This window comes from Pinus tabuliformis, chromosome 8 (genome assembly GCF_031772625.1).
Source record: "Pinus tabuliformis cultivar Carrire ecotype Pingquan chromosome 8, CPIR1, whole genome shotgun sequence".
NCBI lineage: Eukaryota > Viridiplantae > Streptophyta > Pinopsida > Pinales > Pinaceae > Pinus > Pinus tabuliformis.
In genome coordinates, this window is record NC_142294.1 from 195,185,202 (window position 1) to 195,203,214 (window position 18,013).

The window sequence follows — 18,013 nt, forward strand, 5'->3', positions numbered from 1 at the left end:
GATTCATTGGGGATCATTTGTACCAATGCTAAAATATCAAGGGCGCATTGAGTAAGGACAAGTCCAAGCCTTTCATTGATTAAAATAATGGGCACATTGTTTCATTGAATTTTGGTCATATATGAATGATGTTTATTGGGTTGATGAGCATTTGAATGATTTGAGTCATTGGGTTTAAGAAGTTATAAATTTGCCTGCTGATGAGTAGATATTGGAATTGAGATAATTCCATATATGATGACTTTTAATGAAAGTATGAAATCAGTGGTGAATGTTTTTGAACCACATGAAAGATAAGCTTCCGCATGCAAATGGTACAGTTGTGAAATTGCCAGCTATTGAGGTTTTTGATTTGGGTAAAAAAAGCTGAGATGCATGTTACTAGTCCGTTTTAAAGAACCTGGATTCTGGGAACTTTTTGCTGATACTGATTTGAAAGTGAAGGAGTACTTGAAGGATCCAAGCAAGTTTGCAGTTGCTGCTGCCCTAATTGTGGCATTGTACTTAAAACTCATTATAGTGCATTGTTTCCTTGATTCAACTGCTTCATAAAGATTTTGGTGAGCTGATTGTAATCTTTTATGCTGCACACTGATCATTTGCTGACATTTATAAAGGATATTGCTGTGTATTGTGAGTAGATATTATTTTTCTGCATTAAGACAGATGGCCAGAATCAGTGAAGTATTAGAGTTCATGAAAACTCTTATACAATCTACTGTTGATGACACATTAAAAATCAGCAAAGGATCTCTCTCAGAAATTCAGACATGCTTATATAATGCCCAGGAAAAGATTGATTTTTTGCAGCTTGAATCACAGCTACAGCAAGAAGAGCTACATAGACATCATTCTGAACCTGTTTTTGTTCAGAACGTTGAGACAACCACCCATCAGCAGCATGTTAATAATGGTACAATTCATTCAAATAAAGCAGCAGTTGTATATGCAGATGCAGAAACTCAGTCTGCACTTCCCAAGCCCATCATCAGACCTTGGGAACAGTTTGTCCACAACAAGCACAAAACTGGTCTTGGATATGACAAGGACGTGTCCTTTCATATTCCAGACTATGCCAAGCCCATTCAATTTCAGAGTGCTGGATTCATTCATGATAGTTCAGCTGCTCCTCATGACAGTTCACCTCCAGCTGTTCCAGATTCCGCCCCTCTTCTACAGCAACAACAACAACAACAAAAACAACAGATCGTGAAATGCCAACACTGTGATCGAGTTGGCCATCTGAAAGATCACTGTTTTGATCTTCATCCATGTAAGCACTGCCATAAAACCAGTCATTCTTCACACAGATGCTTCAGAAACAAACGTCCTGCAAGAACAAAGATTCATCTTGGATGGATCGCTTCTTGGCAATGGGCATCAACAGCCAAGAAGATATTCCAAACACATGTCAGAACTTGTTCCAGAATATTGAACAGTCTTTCAGTTGAGTCTTCTCCATCTTCTCACCTTGTACCTGACAGGGAGGGAAATGATGGTCATCTACAAGCTTCAAAGTCACATCAAGCGAGCCTAAGCCACAACCTGCCACACCAGTTTCAGAGTTGTAGCCAGAGACAAAGATGCCTGAACATGCCTTCAATTGGCAATCTGGGACACTTCCTCTAGCAGAAGACTCCAGCTTCTTGCCAGTTTTGGAAGAGTTCCAGGAATCGCAGAGTTGTTGGTCATCCTTAAACCATCACAGATTAAGAACACTTCCTCTAGCAGAAGACACCAGCTTCTTGCCAGTTTTGGAAGAGTTCCAGGAATTGCATTAAGCATTCCAGAGTTGTTGGTCATCCTTAAACCATCACAGATTGAGAACACTTCCTCTAGCAGAAAACTTCAGTTTCTTGCCAGTTTTGGAAGAGTTCCGGGAACTGCACTAAGCGTTCCAGTGTTGGTGGTCATCCTTAAACCACCGCTCTTTATACCAACATTTCATAGAGCACATTCAGCCTAGTGCTGCCATGCATTTTTGCACATTTTGTATTACAGCTCTCTTCTTGGACTCATACATAACCCTTCGGATTAAGGGGGGGAATGTTGGACACCTAATCCTAATGGGTTAGTGTGGAAGCCGAATGGACAAAAGCAGTCCAAGAGACCTTGGGATCTGAAACCCAAGAGTCATATGTTGTACTATAAATGTATATCTGATGTTAATAAAAAAAAGGAACTCACATGATTTATCTTTCCTACTCTTTGTTGTCCATGTGTGTTTAACAGTTTCAGCCAGAATATCTGCTTCCGAATAGAGAGGTACTACTGCCGAGATTATTCTCTGTTGGGTGAGCTGGTTTTGACACCCAGATTGTATTCAAAAACTGCATAATAATAAAACCCTCAGATAACTGCACTGGTTTACCAGGGACATTGGTCCAAAAACAACGGTGTCACTTGTGTGCTTGTTTTGTTTCCTTCAGTTGATGTTTTGTAATGTGTTGAGCATGCACATGTATTTATTTCCAGTATTTACATGGTAAATAACTTGTTAATTAACAAAACAAGTAAGTAGGAATAAATCAGTAAAATACATGAAGGGTTTCTAACGGGTTAAACTTAGAAATTCCAACACTGCGTGGCCTCTGGCTGGCTCTGTGTCAAACCTCTCCTGGCTCCTGGGCTGATGCTCCTGGTACTATCTCTGCCTCTCTGCTACTGTATTCATTGCCCCTCAGTTGCAACTCTAATCACTCCTTCGATTTCCTCAACAAGCCTTGCCCTAGAAAAACGAATTCTTAATCAACTCAATGTGTTCTTCCACCGACCCTCAAGCCTCTTTTTATACTTTTCTCTTTGACAATTCAACGGACGAGATTAAGTCCCTAATCAATGGCTAAGATTAGATCTAGTTTGATCCATGGCTTTTGGACCATTCTAACTCAGTTTTATATTAATTCACATTAATATTTTATTTTCCTTAAGTTTAGACTTAGGGACTCCATTAAAAATATTAATTATTTTAATATCTCCCAAACTGGTTAGATTCTGCCCAAACCATTTTAGGGTCTTGGAGATCTCATGTGCTGTAGCCTCTCCACGTATTTTCAAGGCTAGAGCACATCCGATGTTACCCCAAATCAACACTCCCTCTCAGCGAGGACTGTGCTCTAGTAATACTCCTCACTGAGTATCACCCTAATCGTCTGAAATCGGTCCCTGTGCTGATGCTAGGCTTACTGCCCAACATCCTCTGCACTGTTGCATCGTGTACTACTACCCATGGCCCTGACACTGCCATTGCTGCATCTGTATGGCAACTCTCTCTGCATCCGTGCTGCTGCCCATGACCCTGCCACTGCCATTGCTACATCTGCACTGCATCCCCTCTCATCATGCTGCTCATAGCACTGCCACTCCTAACTGCTGCACTGCAACTCAATTACTGAGAAGTAAGTAATTGATCTCCCAACTCTGACATCTCTGTCAGTCTAGAAACACTCCCGATGCTGAAGCTCCCTCTGTCGCTGACAATTGCTCCCTCGCTGCAACAACTTTATGCCTCTCGCACTATTGCCTCACGCTGTCCTGGGACTCCTGCACTGTAGCCCTCTTTGTCGCTCCATCCGCATCTGTCTCTATCGACATCCGCCAGTGCCGCTACTCCTCTTGGGGGCTCTTGTAGCAAGGTATAATCCAAGAGGTTGGGTACCTCGAGGATCCTGCCCCTCATCGCCTATAGTCCGTCTGACTACAGCTCGATGTCTCCCCACCTCTTCTCTCGAGGTGCATGAGCACTCATGGCACAATGGTCATTAGTCTCCACTTCCTTCTCCGCCTTAGCCGGCGCAACCTTGGTCTCAAAAGCCTCTCCCTTGCTCTTCTTCCTAGGACACTGGTTCGCATAGTGACCTAGTTCCCCACAATGGAAGCACTTGACCTTGGAGAGGTCCTTCTTTCTTTTCTCCTGCTTTCCCGCAGATGCGAGAGCCACATCTTCTTCTTCCTCCTTCTTAAATACTGACCCCTTCTCCGTTACTCCCCGCCTTAGACACCCGTCTGATCTCTTCTTGACAAAATGCCGCCCATTGTTCCTCCCAATCTGGAAGGCTCGTCCTGCGTAGTATGCTCTGGACAAATACCTCCCAATCCTCTGCGACTGTGTTCAATGCGGCCCTCACCATCAGTTCCTGATCCGGTGTGGCCCCTATGGAAGTTAGCTGATCACGGATCTCTCTCAATCCACCGAGGAAGACATCTATTTGCTCTCCCTTCCGCATTTGATATGACCGCAGCTGGTTTTCAAGTAACATCCTCCTCTGCACAGAAGTATGCTGGTACAATTTCTTCAGGGCCTCCCACATCTCATTTGTCGTCTCCTTCTCGGCAATGTGTGGCACCACATGATCCTTGACACCATCAAGGATGATGCACTTTGCCCTGGCCATTGCCTCCTCATACTTGTCATTTTCAGCTGGGTCAACCGGGATCGCTATTGTTTTCAAGGCAAAGTGTTTGATGCGATACTTGTCTAGAATGGACAAGATCCTGGCCTTCCAGACTACGAAGTTTGAAGCTTCGTCCAGTCTATCCTGATCTCTTAGCCCATTCACTGCCATTTCGCTGCTCCTCTTTCGACTCTTTCAAGTCTCTCTACTTCCCATCTGGAAGTTTTTGGTTTGACTGCCTCCGAACCTCGAATTCCGTTCCGAAATTCCCTCTGCCAATCCTCGGCAGCAACTCCCTCTGCCTTGGTCTTGCCCTGTTACACACTGTTCTGATCACAACACCCCACCAACTTCACTCTGCAACTTACCCACAACTTCCTATGCCCCAGTGGTCTGAAGGTTAGAGCCTCTAGGCTCTGCGCAATCCCGACACTGGCACAATTTGCACCTCCTAGCCACAACGTCGATCCTTCCTGGCTGAGAAAGATGATCGGGCATTGCATAGGTCAGGTCTGCTCTTCTCTGCCTCAACGCTGATCCTCCTCCTGGCTCGAACTAATAACGCAGGCTCTTTGCGTCACCCCTTTCTTGCTGTTTTTTGCTAGGAACAACTCCTGTCACTCGGGACAACTATTTCCGCTGTTGTTGTTCAGCTCGGCTGATGCCTTTAGTTATCCTGTGATCTGCAACCATGCTCTGTTACCATGTTGGAATTTCTAAGTCTACTTGTTAGAAATTCTTCCTATACTATCTGATTTATTTCTTCCTACTTGTTTAGTTACTCAACAAGTTATTTACCATGTAAATATTGAAAATAAATACAAGTACAATATCAACACATACAGATCATTAACTGAAAGAAACAAGCACAAGTGACACTGTTGTTTTTGGACTAATGTCCCCGGAAAAACCAAATGCGAGAAAACCGGTGCAACTATTGGAGGGTTTTATTATTAATCAGTTTTAGAATACAATTTGGGTGCCAGAAATGGCTCACCCAACAGAGAATTCCCTTGGCAGTAGTACCTCTCAGTCGGAGACAGATATTCCGGCTAAATCACAAAGGAATGATCCTACAACGACACTGCAACACTTCTGCTGCTCTCTGTCACCCTGATAGAGACTGCGTCACCCTATCCAGCTCTCTAGCTCTAATCTGCCTCACGAAATCTCCCAACGTCAGCCTCAAGGGTTTGCGTCAGCCTCTTTGGCCTAGCGTTAGCCTCTCGGGGCTCTGCGTCAGCCTCTGGAGTCTCTGTGTCTCCCACGTTGGCCCTCCTTAGGCTTTGCGCAGCTCCTGGTTGCCTCTACGTGGCCTCTGGCTGGCTCTAAGTCAACCCTCTCTCAGCTTCTGCGCTGATGCTCCTGGTACTATCTTTGCCTCTCTGCTACTGTATTCACTGCCCCTTAGCTGCAACTCTGGTCACTCCTTCGATTTCCTCAGCAAGCCCTGCCTTAGAAAATCGAATTCTTAATCAACTCAGTGTGTTCTCCAACTGACCCTCAAGCCTCTTCTTATACTTTTCTCGTTGACAATTCAACGGCCGAGATTAAGTCCCTAATCAACAACTAAGATTAGATCTGGCTTGATCCATGACTTTTGGACCATTCTAACTCAGTTTTATATTAATTCATATTAATATTTTATTTTCCCTAAGTTTAGACTTAGGGACTCCATTAAAAATATTAATTATTTTAATATCTCCCAAACTGGTTAGATTCTGCCCAAACCATTTCTGGGTCTTGGAGATCTCATGTGCTTTAGCTTCTCCACCAATTTTCAAGGCTAGATCACATCCGATGCTACCCCAAATCAACACTGGACTCTATGCAAGACTATATCCAAAACTGACCTAAAGATATATACAATAAAAAATGATGACAGACAAATAACATGAACTTACAACATCATATAGATTTAGCAGACTTGGTGTAGCATCAAATGTGTAGTATCAAGAATAGGACATCCGAAATGTGGTATCAAAACTAACTGACATATAGAGACATAGAGATATAACTGAAACACGATATATACTTACGTTGTCCTACAAAAATATATGTCAGAGATGATACTCAAAATTCACATGTAAACACTAATCATACATACCTTGCTGTAGGAGACTTACCCTTGATTGTTGATGTGTGGTCCTTACTGCAATGATCCTTGAATGCATGCTTTTTCTTGCCTTCTAGGAGCTTGATATTGAATTTGTTGTATCTATGTAATTTCGTATCTCCAGGGTCTGAAATCTCGTCGTGGTAGCCCTCTGAGTCCTCTTGCCAACCCCACAGGTCTGATCAAGATTGGATTCTTCAAGAAAGAGTTATGCCCAGTCTCTCACGATGACCTGATTATAGACTAGTTCAGTAGAGCGAACTTGTACGAAGTGCCACGTGTCATTGTTATGACCTTCGGCCTTGAAAACGCTACTGAACAAACTACAGTCCGTCCTCTTTCTGTGACTATTTACGAAATTTGAATCCAATGCTCAGAGAGAAAGTTATGACTATTTTCCCAATGTCACCTGTTTGACATGGAATTCGGGAGCCTGCAAAAACCCGAACTTCCTCAGATCGTATCTCTGAAAATGTAGTGAACCAAGATCTGAAATTCGGTCACGAGGTTCATCAAGATTTCAGCTCAAATGGGTTTTAATTTCAGCTTCTAAAGCGTCGCAGGAAAAATGGTATAGAGAAAATGCCGCGATGACCTGTTTGAAGCCACAAAATCCCATCCTAGAAGAGGATATGAGGGTCATTATTTATATGAATGTCTTGAGTTGAGAGGGTCCTCAACAAGTGAACGTTGGAGGGATTTTAGGAGCAAAAAGAATTTATTAATTATTGACAATTCAATGACCACAACCAATTATGAGTGCCATGCCACAACCCATAGGGTTTTAGCCCACTAACTGGGGTTACTAACTTCAAACGAAAATAACTCTCAAACCATGAATAACTGGGAGGCGTACCATATATCAACAGAAACATCTCGATGAGTAGAATACATCGAGATGATCTTTGACTTAGAATAGAGTAAGTTGTCAAGTCAAAATGCCCATGCAAGATCGGGGTAGCCCCTGGTGTTGCTTGGGTTGACATCAATGACAACCACTAATCAACGTGAAACACTTGATCTTCGAGACGTCCTTCTTACGTCTTCGTTGCTCTTGTTGCCCCTTTGAAGCAAGGGCTACATTATCCTCCTCCTCCTTGGGCTTCGACCCACTGCTGCTGCTTACGTCAAGTTTAACCTTGACTAAGTCTCTCCTCAACTCCTGTTGTTTTAGAGCTGCCCACATCTCATCCCGATTTGGCAATGTTGATCTGCCAAGGATACTCTGGACAAAGACTTGCCACTCATCTTAGGTAGAATCGAGGGCCAGTCTAACCAATTCTGAATCTTCAGTTGTATGCTCCGCAACAGACAATTCATCATGGGTTTCCTTGAGCTTCATGAAGAATGGATCCACATGCTCCCCTTTTTGCATTTGAGCAGATCTCAACTTCTGTTCAAGGTACATTTTCTGCTGCTCGGAAGATCCTTGATATAAAATAGACAAAGCGTCCCACATCTCCTTAGCAGTCCCTCTACTAGCGATGTGATAGACCACATGAATCCCTGTTTCCGAATATAGAGGTATTGCTGCCGTGTATTTTTCTTTGTTGGGTGAGCCGGTTAGGCACCTAGTTGTACTCTAGGAAATGCTGCATAATAATAAACCCTTTGAATAGCTGCAACGGTTTTCCCGCATTGGGTTTTTCCGGGGACATTTGTCCAAAAATAACGGTGTCACTTGTGTGTTTGTTTTCTTTTAGCTGATGATCTGTGTATGTGTTTGTTTATTTTTAGTATTTATATGGTTAAATAACTGGTTAAGTAATTAAACAAGTAGGTGAAATAACCCAGATAGTGCAGGAAGAATTTCTAACGGGTTAGAATTAGAAATTCCAACATGAACCTAGTTACATTTTGCAACAGGTAGGTCGAATGCCAACTACTGTGGGGTAAGGAGCATGGGTTGATTGGCCACAATGCAACCATAGGGATAAAAGTGGCTGGCCCAGACTTAGTCTACGGGGTTAGTGCAGTCGATTAACAGTCAAGCAGTGATAAAGCCAATGATGGGCAAGGACAGACCTGAAGCAGGCTGATTGTGGATACCAACATTGGAACGAAACAGTAGTGGTTGGCACAAAAAACTAGAACAAAGGGACATGAGTTGGCCAGGAGTTGCAGAGGTGATTGTAGGCAACAAGCTACAAGCTGCCATAGTTTTGCAATCTCGTGTTTGCTAGCAGGATTGGCAGAGGGTAGCCCTTAGAGGGAGAGAGGAAGACCTACCAGTCTAGGGATTTAGAGGGAGAGAGGAAGACCTACCAGTCTAGGGATTGGCAACAAAGTTGTGTGCCTAAAGGACTAGGCAAAAATTCTTCAGAAATTCTTCGGCAAGATATGGCAGAATGGCTGTAGTGAGTCTTTGGTACGAAGATAGGTTAGATGGAACGTCAAACTTCCCATCTTGGAAGGCTAGGATCACTGTAGTTCTCAAGGAAAATGATCTCTGGGTAGATTGTTGAGATCGAGATCCCGGAGCCATCAGATGCTCAGGAGAAGGCCAATTAAGCAAAGAAGGAGATAAGGGAACAGAGGGTACTCTTGGACGCTGTAAAGGATCATCTGATTCCTCATTTATCTGAGAAAAAGACAACCAAGGGGATGTTTGATGCTGTGGTAGAATTATAACAGAGCAGAATAATAAACAAGAAGATAATATTGAAGGATATGCTCCATACCACATGACAGGCCAAGCCTTATTGTGCGCAGAGAAGATCAGTTTTCCAGAAAAGAGTTTTAAGGAAAATATGAACAAGTATGTTGAAGACTTGAAGTTTTCCCCTATGATTTGCTGAAACCAATAAAGACTACCTTTTTAATCAACAACTCATATTTTCAGCAGCGTATATGCATTCGATTATTCCACCTGTCAAGGTGAATTTAATCCTGCTTCAGTGACAAGAGATGGAAAGATTATTGGTTAAGTGGATGTATTATGCCTTAAAAAAGGATGATAAAACAGTCTGATGGAGCACCAACTTAGATCCCATAATCTGGAGAGATGAGCAGCAAAGAACAAAAGATATAGTTCTTCATATTGTGTCATTGTGATCATCGTTGTATAACTTTGAACCTTTAATTTGAGGTGGGGTGGATAGTTGAAAAGTGATATTGTTGGATTGGACTATTTAATACCCCAATATTGTGTTTTAGTAAAGTAACTTAGATATGTAATATATGTCACAGTATAATTAATTAATCATTATAGTTTAACAACTGTTACTTAAATAAAGCATTCAACCACTTCATTCTTCATAACATATTATTTTCCACATCTCCCTTGATTTTAAACAACACACCCTCTACTTGAGGATGGGTCATAATAATTGCATCATATGAACATGTTTTACTTGGTTTGATACAGGTCTGTTTCTCTATTCTCAAACTCATTTAAAGGTTCCATCTATTTCATTTTGTGTAGATAGTTGTATTGGATTGATTCCAACATTCTTCTTATGTTAATATCTCTTGCTGTTTGGAAAACAATTTTGTTTGGTGCCTGGGTTGTTTTTGGAAAGTACATTTCAAATGAAGGCAACTGCAGATTATATATAAACATAGATGCAGTTATGATGGTAATGTTCTTATCCACTGGGTATTTTTGTTACAGGTCAGATTAACTATCATGATTGAAGACCCAAGGGAGACTGAGCAGAAGAGGCAGTTAGGAGTAGAGGATGCTCGGGGATGCTCTAGGGAGGACATGGCAGCTGCACTTGTCGATGTATGTGCTTCGTTTATTTATTTAATTATTTTTTTCATTCGTATATGTTTCTAAATTTTCGCTCAGAACCCTTCAAACTTCAAAGTAAGAAAAATGATCTATAATTGCAATATGTGATTATTTCACCCACATATTTAGTTGTGCTTGTTGATATTAGCTTTTGTCTTCCTATGTGTGGATTCATCTTTTGATTAATTTGCCTATAACTTTTTATTTATCACTTTTTAATTTAGTTTTTGAAGCTGCCTAATTTATATAGTTGCAAGTTGAAACTACTGAAAATATGTATGTTATTAAGCTAAACCTTATGATAAGACTTTGGCAAAAACAGCTAGAAGATTCAGGATGGTGCAAGATAGTATCCTAGCCTATAGAGTGACTCCTTTGGTAGAGTAGCTATGGGATAGCAGAGTTGAACTTCTATAATATTTGATTGAGAAAGGTATAATTTCACTAATGAAAATTTCTGGAAGTGAACTTGTGAAAGCTTATGAAAGGCCCAACGTTCTGTTGATGTTTGTAGCTCAGGCAGGTACTTTTGCACAAACCTAAGTGTTTAGTCGTGCAAAATTCACCCAAGATTTCCTTAGGACACTTGCTCAAGTGTGGGCAAGTTATTATTGTAACTTAGCCTAAGTCTAATTCGGGAAAGCACATAATTAACTATGTTGGCTAATTAAGCTAAAGAAAATTAGAAAAAGCAAAGTAATTTACTTTAGTGAATATGTTTTAATCTCAGTAGTTGATCTTAAGTGAGGCGAGATCTAATCTTGGCCGTCATTCACTTTGAAGATTAGGGTTCAGGATTTAGCTCAATGTAAAGTATTAAAAGCAAGGCTAAGGAGAGGAGAAAGACACACTATACAATGGCAATAGACATTGAGAGAGGGATTTTCTCAAGTGAGGAGTGCAATACTCAAGTGTGCTGAGTCCAAGGAAGTGTAGAAGTGCAACATTGGAGATCCAGTTCAGCTAAGGAGATCGATGACGTATTTGTTGGATCAGATCCATGGTATGTTGTAATTGTAATTTTCTTTAGTTGGGCCATTATCTCAAGATAGGAGGCCAAGTAGGTTTTGAGTTATTAATGAAGAACTGTTGGTTGAGAAGAATTTATTTGTGTCACTTGTGATTGAGATTGGTGTAATTTTTGCTTCTGCTAATTGTGTTAAGAACCTAGTTGTGCAATTATTCATTAGATCTATAATCTTCTAGGTTAATAAAGTGTCAAGTGCTAGGTTCAAATAAATTTAACATGGTATCAAATCTGTAAACTTGGAAAACCGATCTCTAAATCATGCATGAAGCCAAGTTCATACATGGATCGTTGGGGACAGGTTTGGCCAACATTCGTATGAAGCATTAGTGTGATGTGCTAAACAAACTTGGTTATTGAGCAGTGGCTACAAAGTGCATTGTGGTGGCTGATCTATGTGACCAATGTGATATACCTTATTCTTTTAACTTTCAATTTCAGGGTGGTGTTGAAGTTTCTAAGTCTAATAGTTAGAAACCCTCCATGTACTTTTTGATTTATTCCTTCCTACTTGTTCTGATTAATTAACAAGTTATTTACCATGTAAATACTGAAAATAAACACAAGTACATGCTCAACACATTACAGATCATCAACTGAAGGAAACAAAAGCAAGCACACAAATGACATCGTTATTTTTGGATTAATGTCCCCGGAAAAACCCAATGCGGGAAAACCGGTGCAGTGATCTGAGGGTTTGATTTATTAAGCAGTTTCATAATACAATTTGGGTGCCAAATCTGGCTCACCCAACAGAGAAAAATCTCAGCAGTAGTACCTCTCCTTCGGAGACAAATGCTCCGGTTGAAACCCCGGATAAACACTCCGGCAACTCCTCAGCTCCAATCTGCCCCCTTGCGTCGACTTTTGCAGTAGTTTCGGCAGTTCCTAGCAGTTCCGGCTGTTCCCGACAATTCCGGCTTTTGCCCTCTGCGTCAGTTGTTCCCAGTTGTTTCGACAATTCCAGCTGTTCTCGACAGTTCTAGCTTCTGCCCTCTGCGTCAACTTTCCCGGCAGTTCCAGTTGTTCCCGGTAGTTTCGACTTCTGTCCTCTGCGTCAGCTTTCACGACTGCTGCGTTGATCCTCCCGACACTATCTCTGCCTCTCTGCTTCTGTATTCACTGCCCCTCAGTTGCAACTCCAGACCACTCTATCAACTTTCTCAACAAACCCAGTGCCAGAAAGTCGAAATCTTGATCTCTTGGTGTGTTCTCCAAGTGACCATCAAGCCTCCTCTTATACTTTTCTTGCTGACAAATCAACGGCCGAGATCCCTAATCAACGGGTAAGATTAGATCTGGTTTGATCCATGAATTTTGGACCATTCTAACCCAATTTTAATTCACATTAATATTTTAATTTCCCTAAGTTTAGACTTAGGGACTCCATTTAAAATATTAATTATTTTAATATCTTCCAAACTGTTTAGAATCTGCCCAAACCCTTTTTGGGTATTGGAGATCTCATGTGCCTTAGCCTCTCCACCAAATTTCGTGGCTAGAGCACATCCGATGCTACCCCAAATCAACAAGTGGTAGGGTGGTGCAAGGTGAAGATTGGAGTCTTCTTCAGGTTAGAGCCCAAGAACACTTCAGGGTGGCAGTGTTAGTTTTTGTAGCATAAGATGTGTTCTAGTCTTGAAATTTTGTGGAGAGGCTAGAATATAGGAGATCTCCAAACCCCATAAATCATTTCCGGAAATTCCGCTTAGAAATGACTTAATCAGATTATTAACCAGTTTTTAAATATTTCCTATATCTAAACTTAGGGAATATGGTTAATTAGTAAGAATTAATTAAGTCAAGGCATGAATGATCTAGAATCTCACATAGAGACGAGTTTCAGTGCCAGAATCTGGACAGAAGTTCCGGAGGCCAGGAGAGACATTTTCCCAGACAATTGCAGACCAGATGGCTTGAGGACAAGTTGGTTCGAACTGAGTGTAGAAGGAACTGCGCTAGGGTGATGCAGTAGCTGCGTAAAGCCAATTTGGACGACTAAATTTGAGTTGAGGTCAGAGCTCGAATTTTCCTGTGGAGCGAGGACTTTTCCTCACTAGAATTTTCTTGCCAGTATTTCTCTGTAGGATTCCCAGTTTCAGCATCCAGTTGTACTCAGATTATTATCTTGCTGCTTAATATTAAAACCCTCAGCTGCTGCACCGGTTTTTCGAAGTTGGGTTTTTCCGGCGACATTTGTCCAAAAATAACTGTGTTATTTTATGTGTGTGTGCTAACATTTCTTCCAGTGTTTATTCTTCTGTAGTTTTATTTGTGTAGGTCGCAGTGTGAGTTATTTAGTATTTGCTGCAGGAAACAATAAATAAATTGTTAAATAAAATTATCAATTAGGAGAATAATTTCTAGTTGCTGCAATAGGATTCCGGGCTTCAGAATTTTTACAAGCAAGGTGGTGCTAGAGCAAGTTGGAACTTGCATGGTGTTAGAGCTGATAAAACCAAGGGCTTTGGAGCCTCCTTCCAGTTAGAGCTGATAAGTCAGGGCATTGGAACATCCGTTCAGTTGGAACTGATAAATCAGGGGTTTGGAGCCTCCTTCCAACTACTGGACAATCTTGGAAGTTGGAGCTTCCTTTTGATGTAATCTTTAAAGACATATATTAAAAGCGTTCAGTGGTTTTTCTCCCGGAAGAGTTTCCACATAAAATCTCTTGTGTATTGTCTTTGATATTGTGCATTATTGAATGGTGTTGTTAACTGTTCATGTGATGTGATGTTGATTTATTTTTTGATCTGATGCTAATGTTATTTAATGCTCTAAAGTTTAAAAATTAACTAATTGAAGTGAAATACTAATTCAGCCCCCTCTTAGTATTTCCAACAATCTACCCCCCTGAAGCCAAATGAGTGGATGAGAGTTAGGGCCAGATTAAATCACTGACATTGAGAGCATATCTGAGCGCCTTTTGAAGACCTCACTTGTTCAACTGCCCTTAATATTATTCAAAATAGACTTAAACAAACTCGTTTTGGTCTTCAAAAGAGGGTCTTGTATCATGCCATTGGGGGGAAAATTCTGTCTTAGGAAAGCTTGTATTATGTCTCAAGGATTTTCCTTTAACATGCCCAAAAAGTAACCCTTACACGGAGTTTTGTCCTAGCCATAGTGGGGCTGAAATAGGTAACAAATCTCCACAGAAAACAATCTCAATTAGATGCTAAGGTTTGCTTCAGATTACTTCACAAATCCAATGAATTTTCTATAGAAAGATAAGCAAATAGGCTTAGAAATTGTCTCAGATTTGCCTTTAGAATATGACTGAATGTTGTCTCTAAACTGGGCCTTAGAACAAGTCGAGATTGGTCTTTGGTGCAGACACAAAACTGGGTGAAACAGGGGCCTTAGAGGTACCAAATTTGTGCTCAGAACACGCTGAAATCATGGGCCTCATAGGGGGACGAAATTTAGACTCTGAGCCACAGATCCAACGCTAAATTCAACATCAGGGCAACTTCAAATATGCCTAAAGGAGGGTCGAAGAAATTGTGAAAATTTCTGAATCGAACAAGTCAGAAATCCTACTGTAGTAAACTGATTTGCATTACCTACTTGTGTTCTTCATTTAAGAAGTTATTTTCATAAATATTCAAAAAATATTAAGTGCAAATACACTGCAGCCTACACCAATATACAGATCAAGTACTGAAAAATAAATGAGACAATCATGCAAAGGACACTTATTTTTGGACTAAACGCCCTCGGAAAAACCCAATGCGGGAAAACCGGTGTAGCAACTCTGAGGGTTTTCTATTATTAAGCAGAAGTTCTGAATACAAATGCTGGTTGCCCTCCTGGCAAACCAGTGACAGAGAAATACAATGGCGGAGAACTTGAGTGAGTTTTACCTCACTTCACCCGTCAAAATCCAGCTGATCCGAAAACAAAACTGGGTGGCCCCGGCTACAACTACGTTGCCCCTTCGCAGTAACTGCGTGAAGATCTCTGAGGCTCTGCGTCAACACTTCTGCCCACTATGTTAGTGTTCTCGGTTGTTCCAGTAGCTCCTCAACTTTTTGCATGGAAGGCAGCTCTTCCTTTGCGCTGGCCCTCCTGGCTCTGGGTCAAGGCTACGTGGGCCCAGATTGGCCTAGCGTCAGCTCTCTCGACTACTAAGCTGCCTCCACAAGCTTCTCTCTGCCTCTGTCTGTATTCCCGAACTATCACTGCCCCTCAACTGCAAGATCTCCCCAATCGATTTCCTTCCTGAGAACTTCTCACCTTAGAAAATCTATTTTCTCGATCTCTCTGTGTATCCTCTCCAACTGACCCCAAGCCTCCATTTATACTTTTTTTGTTGAGAAATCAACGGCCGAGATTAAGTCTCTAATCAACGACTAAGATTAAATTTGACTTGATCCTTGTCTCTTAGAAGCAGTTCTCGCCCATATTTTTATTAATACCTATTAATATTTTAATTTTCCTACGTTTAAATTTAGGAACACCATTAAAAATATTAATTATTTTAATAAAATATAATCCAGGTGGAATTTCACCAAACAATTTTTGGGTCTTGGAGATCTCATGTGTTCTAGACCCTCGACTAAATTTTGGAGCTAGAGCACATCCGATGCTACCCAAAAATCAACACTCCCTCTTAGCGAGGAATGTGCTCTAGCAATACTTCCCAGCAGAAGTATCACACTGATCCACGACATCAGTCCTCTGCGCTGTTGATGCTCAGCCTGCTACCCTTCATCCACTGCGCTGTTGCAACCTATATTGCAGGTCCCTCTCAATACGCTGCATCATGCTACCCATAGCACTACGACTGTGACTGTGAACTGTTGCACTGCAACTCAGTTGCTGAAAAGTAAGCAACTGAAAAAGTCACCCAAATGTTGACATGCTGGTTAATCTAGATACCCCGTGATGTTGAAGCTACCTCAGCTGCTAATTTGTGCTGACCCTCTGATGCTACCGTGCTGTTGTTGTATCTGCTCTGTGCCTTCTGCACTGCTCAACACTTTACTGCGCTGCTTCAGACTTTGGCACTCTAGCTCTGCCACTGTCGATCCATCATCCCTCGTACCAACTAACTTCCGTCATTCTGCTATTGTCATTAAGGGCTCCCGTAGCCGTATGTGATCCAAGAGTTTGGGCACCTCAAGGATCTTGCCCTTATTTTATAGTCCTCTCGACTATAGCTCAATATCACCCCACCTCTTTTCTAGAGGTGCATGAGCACTCATGGCGCAATCCTCATGATCGTCCTCTTTTTCAGCTTTCGCTGGAGCAACCTTTGAGTCAGATTTCTCTTCATTGCCCTTCTTCCGAGGGCACTGAGTGGCGAAATGACCCAATTCTCCACATCTAAAGCATTTGAACTTGGATATATCTTTCTTTTTCCTCTTTTGCTGCCCTTGCTATCCCGCTGACGCAAGAGCTACATCCTCCTCTTCCTCCTTCTTGACTCTGATCCCTTTGCTGCTGCTTCCCGCCTTAATCAACCATCTACTCTGAAGAGATGCCCACATCTCCTCTCAACTAGGGAGAGAAGCCCTAGCCAAGATGCTCTGAACAAAGGTTTCCCAGTCTTGAGTGACTGCATTTAGGGTAGTCTCGACCATGAATTCAGGATCTGGTGTAGACCCTATGGAAGTTAGCTGGTCTCGGATCCCTTGCAACTTGAGAAGGAAGGGATCGATTTCTTCTCCCTTCTGCATCTGATACTATCTCAACTGACTCTCAAGCAACATCTTCCATTGAAGAAAAGTTCCCTCGTACAAAGTGGTCAAGGCCTCCCACATTTCCCTTGTTGTGTCCCTTCTTAGCAATATGTGGGATCACATGATCCTAGATCCCGTCCAAGATCATGCACTTCGCTTTTGCCTGAGCCTCCTCGTACTTCTGGAGAGGATCAACATCAACCGGAACAACAACCATCTTCAAGGCATAATGCTTGATGTGATTTTGTCCAAAACTGCAAGGATCTTGGCCTTCTAGATGATAAAGTTGGATGCTCCATCCAACCTATCCTGATCCCTCAGTCCATTAACTGCCATCTTTGCTTAATTGAGTGTTAAACAGGTTCTCTTCTCCCTCTTTCGCTGCAACCCTAACAAAACTCAGATCTGGATTTCTTTGGTGCTAGAAATCCTCTAAGGAACAAGCTCCCTTTGAAATTCGATTTCCTTCACGGAAATCCTTCTGCCAACAACTGTTGAACCACCCCTCTCTAATCTCTCTTTGCTGCTGCTCAACATTGGATCTAGATTTCTTGGCAAGAAATCTTCTGAGGAACTGATTCCCTCTACTTTTCTTCTGCCCCACTAGGTACTGTTTTGCAGCAACAAAATCAACACCCCACCAACAACTCTAAAAACGAGACTTAAAAGTCTTTGCACTGGCCCAACAATCACTATGTTTTCCTCTGCAGCAACAACTTCACACAAACAGGCTGACACAAGCTATGTGTGAGCCTCCCTTGGTGACTGCGTCATCCCTCCTCTGCTCTCTCGGCCAAAAACTGCGCTATCACTCGGGACAACTGCTTTTGCACACAAATTTTCTTCAGTTCTTTTACCGATGGCTTTAGTCCTCCTTGATCTGCAATCGCTCTGATACCATGTGACAATTTCTGAATCGAACAAGTCAGAAATCCTACTGCAGTAAATTGATTTGCATTACCTACTTATGTTCTTCATTTAACAAGTTATTTTTAGAAATATTCAGAAAATATTAAGTGCAAATACACTGCAGCCTACACCAATATACAAATC

General features: G+C 41.7%; 1 protein-coding gene across 3 annotated transcripts in view; it reads left to right on the forward strand.

Annotated features, from left to right (window-relative positions):
* CEST (death domain associated protein) overlaps positions 1-18,013 on the forward strand; it is a 276,089-nt gene that overhangs the window by 16,196 nt on the left and 241,880 nt on the right. For all 3 annotated transcript variants that reach the window (XM_089371940.1, XM_089371939.1, XM_089371938.1), the window contains one exon: positions 10,124-10,237. In XM_089371940.1, the coding sequence (XP_089228066.1) occupies positions 10,124-10,237 (114 nt within the window). The remainder of the gene's footprint in view (positions 1-10,123; positions 10,238-18,013) is intronic.